General features: G+C 38.1%; 2 protein-coding genes and 1 pseudogene across 2 annotated transcripts; all 3 read right to left on the bottom strand.

Annotated features, from left to right (window-relative positions):
• Positions 1-639: 639 nt before the first annotated feature.
• Positions 640-6,130, bottom strand: LOC18021272 (SNF2 domain-containing protein CLASSY 3). The gene is made up of 4 exons (XM_024157715.1): positions 5,679-6,130; positions 3,064-5,567; positions 2,830-2,979; positions 640-2,745 (listed from the first exon to the last, which is right to left on the bottom strand). The coding sequence occupies exons 2-4, from the start codon at positions 5,554-5,556 to the stop codon at positions 817-819; spliced, it is 4,572 nt and encodes a 1,523-aa protein (XP_024013483.1). The 5' UTR covers positions 5,557-5,567; positions 5,679-6,130; the 3' UTR covers positions 640-816.
• Positions 6,131-8,096: 1,966 nt separating this feature from the next.
• Positions 8,097-10,275, bottom strand: LOC112087763 (annotated as a pseudogene).
• Positions 10,276-11,403: 1,128 nt separating this feature from the next.
• Positions 11,404-11,919, bottom strand: LOC112087743. The gene has a single exon (XM_024157613.1). The coding sequence runs from the start codon at positions 11,917-11,919 to the stop codon at positions 11,404-11,406; it is 516 nt and encodes a 171-aa protein (XP_024013381.1).
• Positions 11,920-15,194: the final 3,275 nt, after the last annotated feature.

Here is a 15,194-nt window from a genome sequence, read left to right as displayed (position 1 = left end):
TGGATTTGACAAAATAAATGAATTGTTATATTGGGATGTTGTTTTAGTGTTACTAGTTAATATTGTCTTCGTCATTGGTTTTCTCAGATTGAAGGAAGGATTGGAAACAGTGAAGCCCAAAAGATTTAGTTTGCAGTAAAAATTAGTCATGCATTCTCTCATGTTTTGCTTTCTAATTTTGTTTCAATATTACTTCTCTTTACCAAAGATTTGGTCGTACTGTCTGCAAGCTCAAAATCTGTTTTTTTTCCACAAGGTAAGATTCAATTTTTGTTTCTTTTGCAATTTGAACGAGGTTCTTATAGAATATATCATTTTTACTTATTGAGCAAAGTTTTTTTTTATTATTTTTTTTACGTTTTAGGCAATCCTTTGCATAATCTCTAAGTTGAAGCAGCTTAGAAACTTGAAGCAAAGACTAAAGACAAAATGAATAAAAACGTGCTTAGTCTGAAAATTTTGGGTTATCATTTATATGTCAGACAGCAGTACTGTGTCAAGAATCTCTTATCTCTGACATAGATAGCTAATATTCAAATGTTACATGATTCAACTTTGGTTTATACTCAGAGGTCCATCTTTTTACCTTCATAGTTGATTCCATCGCTTCTAATAAACACTTTGCAACACAACATTTTGCTACAAAAGTCAAAGTTCATAGCAGACAATGTAAAATTGAAATAAAAGCAAAGTTTTTTTTTTGAGGATAAAGATACACAAAAAGCATTCCACAAAAGCAAAATAATAAGTCTTAAAGATGAAATAGCATATGATATGATAGGAAGAGATGAAGCCAAAGTGTTTGGGGATGCCTCATCAAGGCATAAGTATGCTGAAACCGTCAACTAAATCTGCTTCCTTTGGTTGGACAATAAGGTTGTCAAACATATCCCCAAGCTTCAGATTCTGCACCATAGTGTCCAACACTTTGTCCTCTGTCACAGCTTCAACAATCTTTTCTTTGCCCTTGTCATGTCTCGAAGAACATGCAAAAACCAGCTCTGAGATTCTATCCTTTTGTGCTTGCTTACAGTACTTTGGTCCTTCAGGAGTTCCTTTTGCAACCAAGTGATACGTATAAACAATCCGCTTCTGCCCGATCCTGTAAGCACGGCTTATAGCTTGTCTTTCGACTGCCGGATTCCATACAACATCCAGAAGAATCACCCTTGATGCTCCTACCAGATTGATCCCTTCAGAACATGCTTTTGTTGAAGCTAACAACACTTTGGCCTTGGATTTGGGATCATTGAATTCGTTGATCAATGTTTGTCTTTGTTTTTGCTCGAGTTTTCCGTGCATGTACAACACTTCCTCCCCTTCAATCCATTTGAACCGAGAGACCAGATGTTTCATTATCAGCTTTAAAGGGTCAATGTATTGGCTGAAGACCAGCACTTTCTCATTTATCACTTCGCACAACTTGATGAACTCCATGAGGAATCTTGTTTTCACACTTTGGTTTGGATCAAATCTTACCTTCTTTAGTTGTGCAAGCAAAGCCTCGTCAATGGTCAAACGTTCTTTCCCAGTCAGTTTGCAGCAAGAGACAAGAGAAGGATGGACTGAGACTAGAGATAGCTTGTGTTCGGTTTCAAACACATTTTTTGTTTTCTGGTTATGGGTGACTTCTATGGATTCTAAGACTCTTTTCTGCAGCTCAGGTGGGTTTAACACCACAACACATTCTCTCAAACCAGGGAGGCTTTTCTGAAGAATGCTTCCTTTATGAACATGCACAAATGGAAGCATAACAGTCTTAAGTTCTTCGATCCCTCGGTTGTTGATTTCGTTTCCCAAAGCTCTTTTTCCTCTTTTCGTTACAGTCATCCCACTCTTCTTGAGTGTGGATGTGAGCCTCTCCAGATACTTAGGCCTTGCAAGTCCCAAAACATTGCACAACTCTTGGAAGTTATTCTGGAAAGGTGTTCCAGAAAGCAAAATACGTTTCTGTGTTTCCACTTTGGATAGTGTTTTCCATATACAACTTCTCTGGTTCCGAGGCGTGTGTGCCTCGTCAAGAACCAGCATTCCAGGCATCCCCATAAGTATTTCTCTGATATCCTCTAATTCTTTGTCTAGTCTCATTGTCTTAGTCTTTTTGTCCTCGTCTTTAACTCCTGCAAGTTTCTCATAGAGGTTGTAGCTAATCCCAAGTATGCTCTTCGATTTTATCCAAGAGTATATCTTCACCATCCTTATCTCATTATTGCTTCTCGCACTCGAATTCTTTTGCATCATAAGTCTCAACGCCGCCGGGTTCTCTTTGCCAGTGAAATCCAAACTGCTAAGATTATGAAAGGGAATGCTTATGTTCCATTTCTTAAACTCCTCTGCCCATGTGAGAAGCAAGCTTGCAGGAGCAATGATCACTGGTTTGCAATTAGGGAAGCATTCCAAGTAAGCTTGAAGGAAAATAATGGTCAGACGAGTTTTCCCTGTCCCGGGAGCATGTGACATGATGCATCCTCCGGTTTCATCGCTGTTCTCAAATTTTTTGAGCTCGTTCAACACAATAGTACCAGCTAAGTTCCTCCAGATAAACTCAAAACCCTCTTGCTGGTGAGGATACATTTGAGATTTGATCCCTGGAATCTTATCCCAAACAGTTCCTTCAGTAGAAACACATCCATCATTTGAGTTGTTCTTGCTAGGAGCTTCAAAGTCAAGTGTCCCAATGAAGCTGCTAGTTCCATCCTCTTCAGATCTATCAACCTTTCTCCTTCCACTTGTGTTCTTTTCTCCCTACAAGAGAAAAGATACACTATAGTTACCATCAAATATTTTAGCTAAAATTTTAATCATTTTAGAAAAAATTGAAATCCTTACCCATTCAGATGCATCAATGCTTCGGATCTCTCTCTCCACAAAGCCACAATGCATACACTTTAAACCGATCTCAAGATCTAGACACAATTCGTGATTTCCTTTTTTACAACATGCTGCTGGTGTTTCATCAGTTGATATTTCTTTCTCAATCTGCAAAGATTTCAAGTTAGATTTACCATTCTCTAAACAACAAGAGATGACAAAACTTGTTTTGAAAGAAAATAAAAAAATCACCTCTGAATGAGGCTGGATGCCAATGTTGTTTGTTTTGCTGTAAAACGCCATATCTTCCCACAACCTAGCTTCCTCTTTATCCGACTCAGAAATCTCAGATGGTGATTGAGGTTCCTCTACACCAAATCTCATTATCAATGGTGGTGGCCTAATGATCAGAAGTCCATCTTTATCATATTTTCTTTGATCTTGTTCTTCAGATTGGTCTTCAGGTGAAGAAACCAGTTTGTCTTCTCCTTCTTCCTCTTCTTCACCTAATCGATCTTTATCCCAAACAGAGTTTACAAGAAGCCTGAAAAGATCAACTTCTTTATGGCTTCCATCCATCATTCTCCACCCCGAGTTGTTATTAGACTTGACCTCTTTGTCTTTTAGTGAAGGCTCAGATTCATATCCAGATTCATCTCCAGAGCTGATATAAGAAGCAGACTCATTATCAATTGGTTCATTAGGAAAAGTAAACGTATTTAATCCTTCTGCAACTGTTGGCATACTCGACCCCACGATGTTGTTGGTTTGTAAATCTTTTTGTGTCAGTAAACTCTGTATTTCAGGTCTTGATGGCTTTTCAGGTGCTCCGACCTCTTTTGCTTTCTCTGAATTCACAATATCTGGTATGGATGCGGATGGCCTCTCAAGTGTATTCGCAAAGTTGATAGCAACAGAATCTTCATACTTTGATAAATCATCGTCTTCAGCTTTTGTTGTAGCATGTCGTCTGGTGAAAGAGCTGTGTGAATCAAGAATTTCTGTGTTCTCTTTGCCACAGTGAGTACAAATGAACATTGGATTGTTACACTGCTTTGTTACTCTTTCTTGTCGTTCTTTTTTTTCTCGAAGGTCTAACTTCTGAATCTTCTTTTCCTCTTTTCTAAGATTGGTTTGAAATTTCTCTTCTTCGTCTCGGTGGTTTGGTTTCTGAATATTAGTGTTATGTTTTCTAGGCTTGGTTGAGCAAGAACCAGTCTTTTTATACCTTCCCAAAGGCTTCCTTCCAACTTTAGACACTTTCTTGACTGGTGTACAACCCCTTCTCAAATTATCATCATCTGTGTCTCCAACTACCTCCTTTATGTTGGATTCATCATCACTAGAGGAGAAAGATGAAGATGATGATGACGATGAAGACAAAGATTCCACCATTATCTCATCTTTGGTGTTATTGTATTCACTATCTTCACTTCTTTCTTCCTCTTCCTCGCTCTCACTTTCGCCATCTTTGTCTTCACTGGTGGAGTCTAAGACTCTGCTTCCTTCCTCAAAAAGCTTCCTCGCTTTGGTTTCAGACTCAGAATCTGAAATGATCTCTATTTCATTAGGAAATGGTTTTTTCATTTCCAAACTTGAAGAACACTTCTCCTTCACACATGTGTTCTGTTCTGAACCATGGCTAAACCTAGAAGAGATCGGAACTGGTTTGTCAACATCCAAATCCAAAATCCCATCAGATAACTTCTCCTTGATACTTAAACTAGAGGAGCTAAGAACTGGTTTGTCCACAACCAAATCCACAATCCCATCAGACAAATTCTCCTTGATAGTTTGCACAGAGGATGGCAAAACTGAATTGCCTACATCCAAATCTACATTTTCATCAGATGACTTCTCTTGCATAGCTAACCCAGAGGAGACTGGAACTAGTTTGCCCCAATCCAACTCAAAAGTCCTATCAGACATATTCTTCTTGATAGTTTGCGTAGAGGATGTCGGAACTGAATTGCCTACATCGAAATCTACATTCTCATCAGATGACTTCTCTTTTATAGCTAACCCAGAGGAGACCGGAACTGGTTTTTCCACAATCAAATCCAAGGTTTCATCAGACAACTTCTCCTTGATAGTTTGCGCAGAGAATGTCGGAACTGAATTGCCCACATCAAAATCTACATTCTCATCAGATGACTTCTCTTTCATAGCTAACCCAGAGGAGACGGAAACTGGTTTTTCCACAATCAAATCCAAGATTCCATCAGACAACTTCTCTTTGATAGTTTGCGCAGAGGATGTCGGAACTGAATTGCCCACATCAAAATCTACATTCTCATCAGATGAATTCTCTTTCATACCTAACCCAGAGGACACCGGAATTGGTTTGCCCAAATCTAACTCAAAAGTCCCATCAGATAACTTCTCCTTGATAGTTTCTAAAGAGAGAGTCGGAACTGATTTGCTCACATCCAAACCCAAAATCTCATCAGAGGACTTTTCTTTGATGGTTAAACCACATGATCCCGGAACTGATTGATCTAAATCTCTAAACAAAGTCTCAGTGTTCTGTTCAGAACCAGTTCTTACACCAGAGGAATTTACTTGAGCAGCAGCATGGTAAGCTTCTGTGATATCCTCGATGTCGGAGTCAGCGTCAATTGGTCTTCTCCGCCTTCGGCGAGAAGTGGTTTCGTCCTCAGTCTTCTTCCGCTTCTTCACCACATGAAGACGCTCTTTGTTCCTTGTTTTGATTCTTTTTCCAATCGTCCAATCCATCGGAAACATGAAAAAGAGATCTGAAAAAAAAAAAAAGTAAACATAAAAGAGAAAGAGTATGATAATCTGAAAGAGAAAGAAACAAAAAAATGACTGTAACAGAGAGAGAGAGAATGAAGATGTGTGAAAACCTTGACTAAGTGAGACAATGGAATCTGAACAATTGAGTTAGAGAAACACACTCAAACGCAAGACGAGAAACTTCAAAACTCAGGTTGAGTACCAAAAACAGGAGAGGATCCTCGAAAACCAAAACTCTGCTTCAATCGCAACACGATTTGTCCCAATTAACCCGACCCAACTTCGTAGGGATGATCAGGCGTCTAACTGGCCTAATAATTGAACCAATCGCCCAACTTCAGGATTAAACCGACTAATTATCGGTTGAACCGTTTAAAGTTTTACTAGTGTGATCTGATCAAATAAATTTGACATATACCAATTGGGATTTTACTATTGAGACCCACTTGTGTCTAACTGGTCGATTAATTGTGAACCAATCGACCAACTTAATGATTAAACCGACTGACAGTTGATTGAACCGTTTAAAATTAACTCGTAGGATCTTGTCAAATAAAATTGACAGAGACCTAGTGGACGTTACTGTTGGAAAGCACATGTGATTTTAACTCATTTTATAATGAGATCTCAGATTCCTCTTTCACAGAAGTTGTCGATGTGGGACAATATATTCTAAGAAATTCCCGCTTTTTATAATTTCTTTTTATTTGGGTGTGTGCGTGTTCTCGTGATATATAGATTAATAAACGTCAGGATTATCGACAAGTGGAGGGCTGGATATGCAAGTCAGCTCAGGGGATTTGTGAATAAAACACATCGTTTACATTTTTAGAGAAATTATTCATGGCATATTGTTGAAGTTTGTTATCTTCTCTATCGCCAAAAATAGAAATTTATATTTTTCATAATAAAATATAAAATCTCATTTTTTCGTAAAATCTTTAAATTTCATTTATCCGTCGGATTTCTGCCAAAAACTTAAAATTATATTTTTCTGCTAAATTTCCGTCAAAAACTTAAAATTATTTTTTCTTGTAATAACATAAATTTCATTTTTTCTCTTTAAATAAAAAATTTCGTTTTTTTGTAAAATTTTATTTTTTTGTCAAAAACGTAAAATTTTGTTTTTCTGTAAAAAAAATTAAATCTCATTTCCCCCATAAAAAATGTAAAATCTCGTTTTCCCATTAAAAATGTAAAATTTTGTTTTTCTGTTAAAAACGTAAAATCTTGTTTTTCCGTTAAAACATAAAATCTTGTTTTTTTGTCAAAAATGTAAAATTTTGTTTTTTCCGCCAAAAACGTAAAATTTTGTTTTTCGTCAAAAACGTAAAATCTCGTTTTTCGTCAAAAACGAAAAATTTTGTTTTCTCACAAAAACGTAAAATTCTGTTTTCTGTCATAAATAAATATTATGTTTTTTATACAAAACAAAAATTTTTTTTTACCAAAAATGTAAAAATGTAAATTTAATATATATTTAATATTCGATTAGATTTAGAAACTTATAATTAGATTAAATATATATTTTAATAATTTTGTTATTAAAACATGAAGATAAAGATATATATCTTTAGATTAAAATGGCCAAACAAACAAAGGTTCATTGCTCATTTGTCATTGCTCATTTGTTATTGCTCATTTAAAATATAAAAATGTTTTATTCAGATGACTTATCTAGATGATTTATCCAAATGAATCATTTAAATGGATCATCTAGATACAAATGACAAATGAGCGAACGAACAAAGCCTTAAACTTTTGGACTGAATCATGTTCATCCAAATACTTCAAATATAATCAGTTGGATGAATTTAAAATTTCTTCATAAATTTATAAGTCATTCAAATACTCTAATTTAGATGATCCAATAAGATGAATCGATTAATGCAATTAAACGAACATTTGACTGCTTTATCTGGATGAGCAAACGAACATGCCCTAATTTGTTTTGGTTTGACCTCTGTGAAGGATCTTTCTCTTATTCAAATTCTTACAAGTTGAACTTTGAAATTCTTTGTTTGATGAACATTGGATTCCTATTTGGTTTCGTTGGTATCAGTTGAGGTTTCGCTGTATCACCTCGTGTTGGGGTTCTTTCAGGAGATGTAATCTTAGCTTTTGACGGCACTGAACTAACCGAATCCGGTTCTGATTCCATTTCCAGAGTTACCATTGTCGTAAACCGCTAGTAAGGTCGCTGGTCCAATCGCGATCATTACGGTAGGGGTGGAAGTGGCGAGATCAAACGCGGATGGGCTTTTCCAATTTGCCGCATTGCTGAATCTAAACTTTGCAGATGGGCTTTTGATGGCAGAACTCTGGCTTTGATCTTGTTGAAAGCGGTTCGAGGCGGGAGGAAGCTACCATTAGAGGTTGAGCAAGGGATTACGATATTTCGCGGTTCATTTCTCATCGTTAAGGGGACACTTACCCTTGATTTCATCAGAGATATGTTGTAACCTCTTGGGGATACAATCATACAAATAAAGTATTTTGACGAGGATGCAAGCAACCTAAACCGGAGCTATAAAACTGCGCATTCTCAAGTCTCAACAACATACATATCACTGAAACTATGCACACAATTTATAAGAAAAGGTTACAATTTGCAGATTTGAAGCAAAGATTCTAGGAAAAACTTGCTGAGTTAGTCACTTTGTTTCTTTCAAGCGGCAATAGGTTTTTTATGAGACTGCATCGAGAAACAAACACACTTAGCTTTCATGGCTCAGCTTCACTCCCATATTCTCGGAACTTGTGTTCATCCTGTTTAAACGAAGGAGGAACATTCCCTGCACTGTAGCACTGGCTATACAAACTAAACCGGGCTTTCGCTTCCTTAAACCGGGATCCAATGATAGGATATCGACAAACTGAGCAGACATGGTTTCCATGTCGGTTCCTATCATTTGTCTCAAGTTTTTTTTCTGGTATTATGTCTCGAGTTTAAGAACCGTAGACATAATACCAAATCCCCAATCAGGATCGTCAAACATGGCTAAAAACTGATTAAATGTTACCGTCATCGAGGAATCATCTTCTTCTTCCCCGTGAACTTCTAACATTTCACTTATTCCGTGTGATGGAACATAAATAGCTCTCAGCAGTTTGATGTATTTGTCTGCATCCATTTTTGTAATCTGAGAGCTTCCTTCGTTTATAGGTCTCCATAGAAGCGCATCGAAAGCAACTCTTTTGCGTTTGTCTGAATGTGCACTGCATAATGGCCCATATAGACTCTTCCAGACCCCGAGTCATCGAGTACTGAGAGGATCTTCTCGTTAATCGCCTTGATTACTTGAAAAGTTTTGGATTTCACAGAGGTAAGCAGACGCCGGAGAATCTCCTCCAAATTGGGTTTCCGAATTGATTTTGTCGGCATGCCGCTCCCAGAATATGATACAGGAACATCGTTGACTCTCATCTCCTTTCTCACAGCCTCAACGTCGTATTTACCGAGCCTTGTAACTCTCCGAAAGGTCCTAATTTGAAGAGCTGTGGCTAAATCTGTTTTCAAAGTCGTCTTTACTCCATTACCATTTCCATTTCCATTGTTTCAGATGAGATATCGCATCGTGCAACTCAACCCGGTTTGTCAGTTTCAACGCTTCCTTAACCGCACGCTTAGCTTCTTCTGTTTTCCCAGCACCTAACAAAGAAACCGCTTTGTTGAGCTGAGTACGCTAATGGTTAGGCCATAACACTAAAACCCTAGTGTACATCTCCGACGCTCGCTGAAACCTACCTAAATCCATGTACAGCCCACCAAGATGATACAAAGCATCAACATGGCCACGTTTCAAGTTTAACGCTCTCTGGAAAACCTCGATAGCTCTCTCGTCTTCACCCATCGAATGCAAAGAAGAAGCTAAATCACAATGAGCATCCGCGTAATCCGGTTTCAAGTATATAGCTTCCACTAAGGCCTGAACCGCTGCTCTATACTCTCCTACACCAAACAGAGCACTACCTAAAAACTTCAAGGCTCTATAATGCGTAGGACATAGAATCGCAGCTTCTCTATAATACTCACAAACACTCAAAACCATACCTTCACCGGCAAATAAGCCCATTGATTCCCGCCGGACTCAGGGGTTTCCAAGGCCAGCAAAAACTCATCTTTTGATTCTTTGCATTTCCCCAAAACTTGAAGACAGTTTCCAGCTTTGAAATGAGGTCTCACATCAGTTGGCTGCAACTCGCAAGCTCTCTTGAAGCTAACGAGAGCCTCTCTGAACAATTGGTGCTCATATAAAACCTTACCAATGGTTAATATCCATTGAAAGGTTCTTCTCTCGATCAAGTTCCATCTGCTTTGCTTCTCAAAACTCCCAACTCCTTGACAAACATAGTGTAATCAAGACAAGATTCTTCCCAGTAGATTCTATTCTGGGAGATTTCCGCCGATGGACCTAACTCTCTCGACCACCTGGCGTCGTAAAACACATCAACATTGTTACAATTATTGTTGTTACTATCTGATTTCAATTTCCCATCTTTCTCTTGTTTCAATTTCAATCTCTTCACAAAAATCTCCAAATCGTCGACTAATTTCCACGTCTCGTTAAACGTGATTCTGTGATTCGGAGAAACCGTCCAAGCCGTTGTTCGCTGCTTCTTCTGGGCCTCAACAGTTCTCTCATCGGTAATCAAAGAAGACGAAGCCTCCGAGCCTTTCGTTGTCTTGTCTGCGTTTAGCTCCAATTACAGACCCAGAAAAGGAATCAAATGCATGAAACAGAGAACGGAGATTGATCAATTAAGAGGTAACGTTGCAAGAATTTCGACTTGGATCCTCGAATCTGTAAAGCTTCTTCTCTCTGGTGTTTCTTTAAGGGAAAAAAAAAGAGAATATAAAAAATAAAAAACCAAAATCTTGATATTATTATGAAATGGTCCATCCAAAGGACTCCAAACTGTTTATTTTGTCTCTGTGTCTTTGTGTGGGTCAGATAATGGACAATTTTGTTAGGATAAATGAGATGAAAGAAATTTAGAATCAATTTTTTACTGTTCACCCCACTAAAAATGGTATAAAGGTGTTTGGTTCCCCAACACAATACTGAAATTCTCGTTCTTCACATGGTTAACAATGCCAAATTTATAGGAGATCTAATGAAGAATTAGAACTCGGGAAAAGATGTGATTGTATTCTTTGTGGACATCCTGAAGAATCTCATGGTCATATGTTTTCACCTGCAGCTACTCAACTGAGATTTGGCTAGTCTCACACAACAACTCTTAAGAACAGATTATACCAATGACTGGAACATCATCGTCACTCTTCTTTATCAGATTCCTTGGTTGAACCAGTTAGCGTTTGGTTATAGAAACTGGTTTATTATGTTGTCACACACTTGTCTTGTAAGCTTAAAAATTAATTGTACATATTATTAATATAGTGAATGACAAATTTTCTTTCATCATTGTCTTCTTCTGAGCTCTCTTTGGCGATTTCTAAGCTTCTTTTTTTATTGAATCGAACGTAAAATTATATTCAAAACCCAAATAAAAGATGTTTTTACAACCAAGTTGCATTTATAGTCAAATGGAAAGGTAGAGAATTGAAAGCTATAAATCAACAACAATTATTCAGCTTCTTGTGCTGAACCAGATTTGAAGAGCTTCTTTTAATCTTCTATCTTCTAGATCCTGAATCGATTGGATATGGCATCAGATTTGCTTGTCGAATGATCAAAGTTGTTGCTGGAGCTGATGAGTCACTGTGGCGTTGCTGTGGATTGAGCATTGAAGAGCATAGCGGAACAGGAAGAGATGAATCCTTTCCATAGCTGATTCCAAGGCGATTCCAATGAGGGTGTTCCAGTTCGTTTAGAAACGACTCTGGAAGAGAGTAGTAGCCAGTTTAGACGAGACTTCCCTTGTGTAGTTACACTCAAAAAACAAGTGGTCACGAGTCTCCAGCGACGAGTTGCAGAGACTGCAAGAGGGATTGATCCCTGGATTCCATTGCATCATTCGGTTCCCTGTTGAGAGACGGTTGAGCGAAGCTAACCATGTGCATACATAGTACTTTGGGGTACAGTGCTTGAACCAAACACCTTTGTGCCATTCTTGACGAGGAGATGAATGACGAAGGAGCAGCCATGTATTTTTGGATGAGAAACCGGTTTTAAACTTTCCTGCTTTGTCTTTCCAAAAAGGGATATCCGACGTCGATGGCTGAAGCTGAGCTTGTTTAGCTTCTATAACTTGAACAGTATCTGTTAGAATACCATTCCAACGCCGACGACTCCGTCTCTGGAATGCTGAGGTGACTGTGGCATTAATTGGGACACCCAGATCAATAGTACCTCGCGATCCCGTTAAGTCAATAAGCCTCCCCATATCGGACCAAACATCATACCAGAATCTTGAGTTTTGGCCATCTTTAATATCAACGTGATGGAATTGTTGTGCCAAACTTCTGAATTTGAGGATTTTCTTCCACATCCATGATCCTGACTTTGTTTATCTTCTATCGACCATAGAGTACTACGACGAATCAGGTATGTTTGTATCCACTTAACCCATAGAGAGGGGTGAGAAGATACAATGCACCATACAGCTTAAGGCAGCTAACCGTGTTTACTTCAGAAAGAGGTCGTAAGCCAAGTCCTCCTTCTTCCTTAGGCTTACAGACATCTTCTCAAACAACTTTTGCTTTCCAAGGATTTAACACAGGACCAGACCAGAGGAATGCAGAGAAAAGTTTATCAATTTTGTGTAAGCAAGCTTTAGGGAGTCGTAACGCTCCTAACTAGAATTTTGTGATACTGTGGATGACTGAGCTAATCAGCTGCAGACGACCTGCCAGCAAGAGTGATCGAGCTGTCCATGCTTCCATACGGGTTCAGATCTTTTCCAACAAAGGAAAACAATCGTTTAGTGACTAGGAGATGTCCCAGATATCGAACTGGAAGCTGACCAGTATCAAAATGAAATCGGTTAGATAGCTCCTCTCGTACTTGCGGATTGACACCCGCTAGAAAAATCGTTGACTTTTCTATACTGATAGCGAGACCCGAGATCTTAGCAAATTTGTCGAAAACTTCTACGATACCCTCCACAGATCGCAATTTACCATCAGAGAGGACCATTATATCGTCTGCAAAACTCAAGTGCGTTAAACCAATGTTTTTGCACTTTGGGTGATAACCAAACCTGTTTGCACCAGCCGCCCTGTCCAAAAGCTTGGATAAGACGTTCATACAAAGAACGAACAGATACGGAGACAAAGAGAAGCCTTGACGCAAGCCTTTCCTGCTTCTAAAAAACCCCACCAGTTCTCCACTAACCTGCACCGAGAAGGATGCCGTAGTGATACAAAGAGAAATCCAGTGAATGAACATCTCCAAAAATTGCATTGCCTTTAGCGTATATAGAAGGAAAGGCCATTGAAACGAATCAAATGCTTTAGAAATGTCAATCTTGATTGCGCAGCAAGTGGAGATAGAATCCTTGTGGTAATCCTTAACTAATTCAGTTGCTAAGAGAAGGTTCTCAATTAGTAGACGATCTTTAACAAAAGCAAATTGATTCAAAGCTATAAGATCCGGTAAGATCCCTTTTAATCTATTAGCCATGATCTTAGAGATGACTGATAACACCGTATTTTGACCATTTTTATGGATCGTTTTGAAATACCTTTTCTATGTTTTTAATTGCTTTTAAGTACTTTTATTATGTTTTTCTAGTATTTGTAGTTCCAAGACTCTTTTCAGGTAACTTAGGGAAAAGCTTAACAAAATGGATAGAAAACCAGATTTCAGCTCAGAGTCAAACCGTCAGAAATTCACCCCTGATTGAAGGCCTTCTCACCGTCTGATCCAGCTCAAATTTGGAGATCTTAAAGATGGAAGTATCAGCTTTCCAGCGCACTTTACAGCTTGACAATCCAACGATTCAATCAAAAGATACGCGAAGAGCAAGATGTCCCGTAAACCAGCCGGCGAACATTTCCACCAGCGGCCAACAGGCCATTTCCCGCGGTCAGAAGCATCCCGACCGCGGCAAACCGTCCATTCCCCGCGGTCACAGCCATCCCGACCGCGGCAAGCCAACTCCGAGCCCAAAAGCCCATTTCTGAAGCCCACAATGATTTCCTCATTTGGAAAAACCCTAAGTGACATCCAGAGCACTATAAATACATGTTTTAGGAACCCTAATCGATGAAAAATCAAGAGAGAACCGAATTATTTACTTCATACTTTTATTGTTTTTGTTTTAGGTTTTAGGGAGAGAGAGATTTGTTCTCTTGGACCCTTGTTCTTTGTTCTTTCAATTTTGGTTTATATTCTACTTCTTAATACTATGTTTTTGATTTCATTCATTATGTCTGAGTAGTTTTATTGTTGGGATTAAGGGATTTTCGATGGGGATTTATATGTTCGATGAGGATTCCATGAGCTTTTGAGCCGAATCTTAGAACTTTTTCTTCTGAATTCGTTTTTACTGCATGAGAGTAGCGTCATGAACTACAATCTGATCCATATGCTTGGTGACACGAAAGTGTTCATCCGGTGTCAGATCTAGTTTGGGAGAGCAAAACAAACATAGGAGTGGAAACCTACCTATGGGCGATTTGTGAATGCTGACGGGTCTTAAACATAATGCATCTCTTCTCTTCCAGGGCCAGAGTGGAAACCTACTGGTCAGGGTTGAGAGAGATAGTTTTCTATGATCACGACAGTGGCGTATTCATACGTCTGTGACTCCAGTTCGAAAAGTTTAAGCTAAGATCTTATCAAATTTACTCTCCAGCAATGTTTTGAATCGTTCGTACCCCTGAGAAAACTTCCCTGAACCCCAACGCCTTCTTTCCTATAGATTCACACCGTTTTTATTTCAAGCTTTAGTTCAATATTGTCTTTCCTTTTTAGTAGATTTTCATTTAAGCAATTAGAATATCCGTTTTTCTCATTTTTATTCATTTTCGTTAAGTTTAGTTATTATGTCATTTAAGATTCCCGTATACAAGTATTAATTAATAAACTAAAAAAAAAGATTAAAATAGAAAATATAACAAACATTTGTATTGGAAACAGAAAATGACTAATTCTGAATCAAAAAATAAATCCTAAAACAACTCATATATTGAAGCAGATGGAGTAATAAAAACAAGAGTATTTGCATCCTTTAACGCAAATTAACCTCTTATTTGCAAAACTAACAAAGAAAAAATTTGGTTACTGTTTTTTTTTAAATCCCATTATACCCTTTTCTCCTTCTCTTTCCTTTCTCTCCTTCTATATCATTGTTCTCTTTCTCTCTCCCTTATCTCTCTTCATCCTTCTCTCGTTTCTTTTGCTCGTTTCTCTCAGAATTTTTTCTTCTCAATCAAATACAATCTCTTATTGTTTTTCAAAAAGATCTAATTTATTAAAAGAAACAGTCATTGAATCTTCAACCCAATTTATTAACACAGTTCCAGATTAAAATTAATTTCTTGAAAAACTTGAAAAAAGCTTTGGGAGATGCATTGAAATTGGTCAGAGATTTCTACAACGAAGAAGAAGACGACATGGAAAAACAACATCCACAGAGACAAGAAAGGCAGATTCCGATGAATCTCTCCTCCAGGTGACAGTCGATGTTGGTTGAGAGACAACGTAGCTGTAAAG

This window comes from Eutrema salsugineum, unplaced genomic scaffold, assembly GCF_000478725.1.
Source record: "Eutrema salsugineum unplaced genomic scaffold, Eutsalg1_0 scaffold_16, whole genome shotgun sequence".
NCBI lineage: Eukaryota > Viridiplantae > Streptophyta > Magnoliopsida > Brassicales > Brassicaceae > Eutrema > Eutrema salsugineum.
Note: the sequence above shows the minus strand (reverse complement) of the source record. Positions and strands in the feature narration are given on the sequence as shown.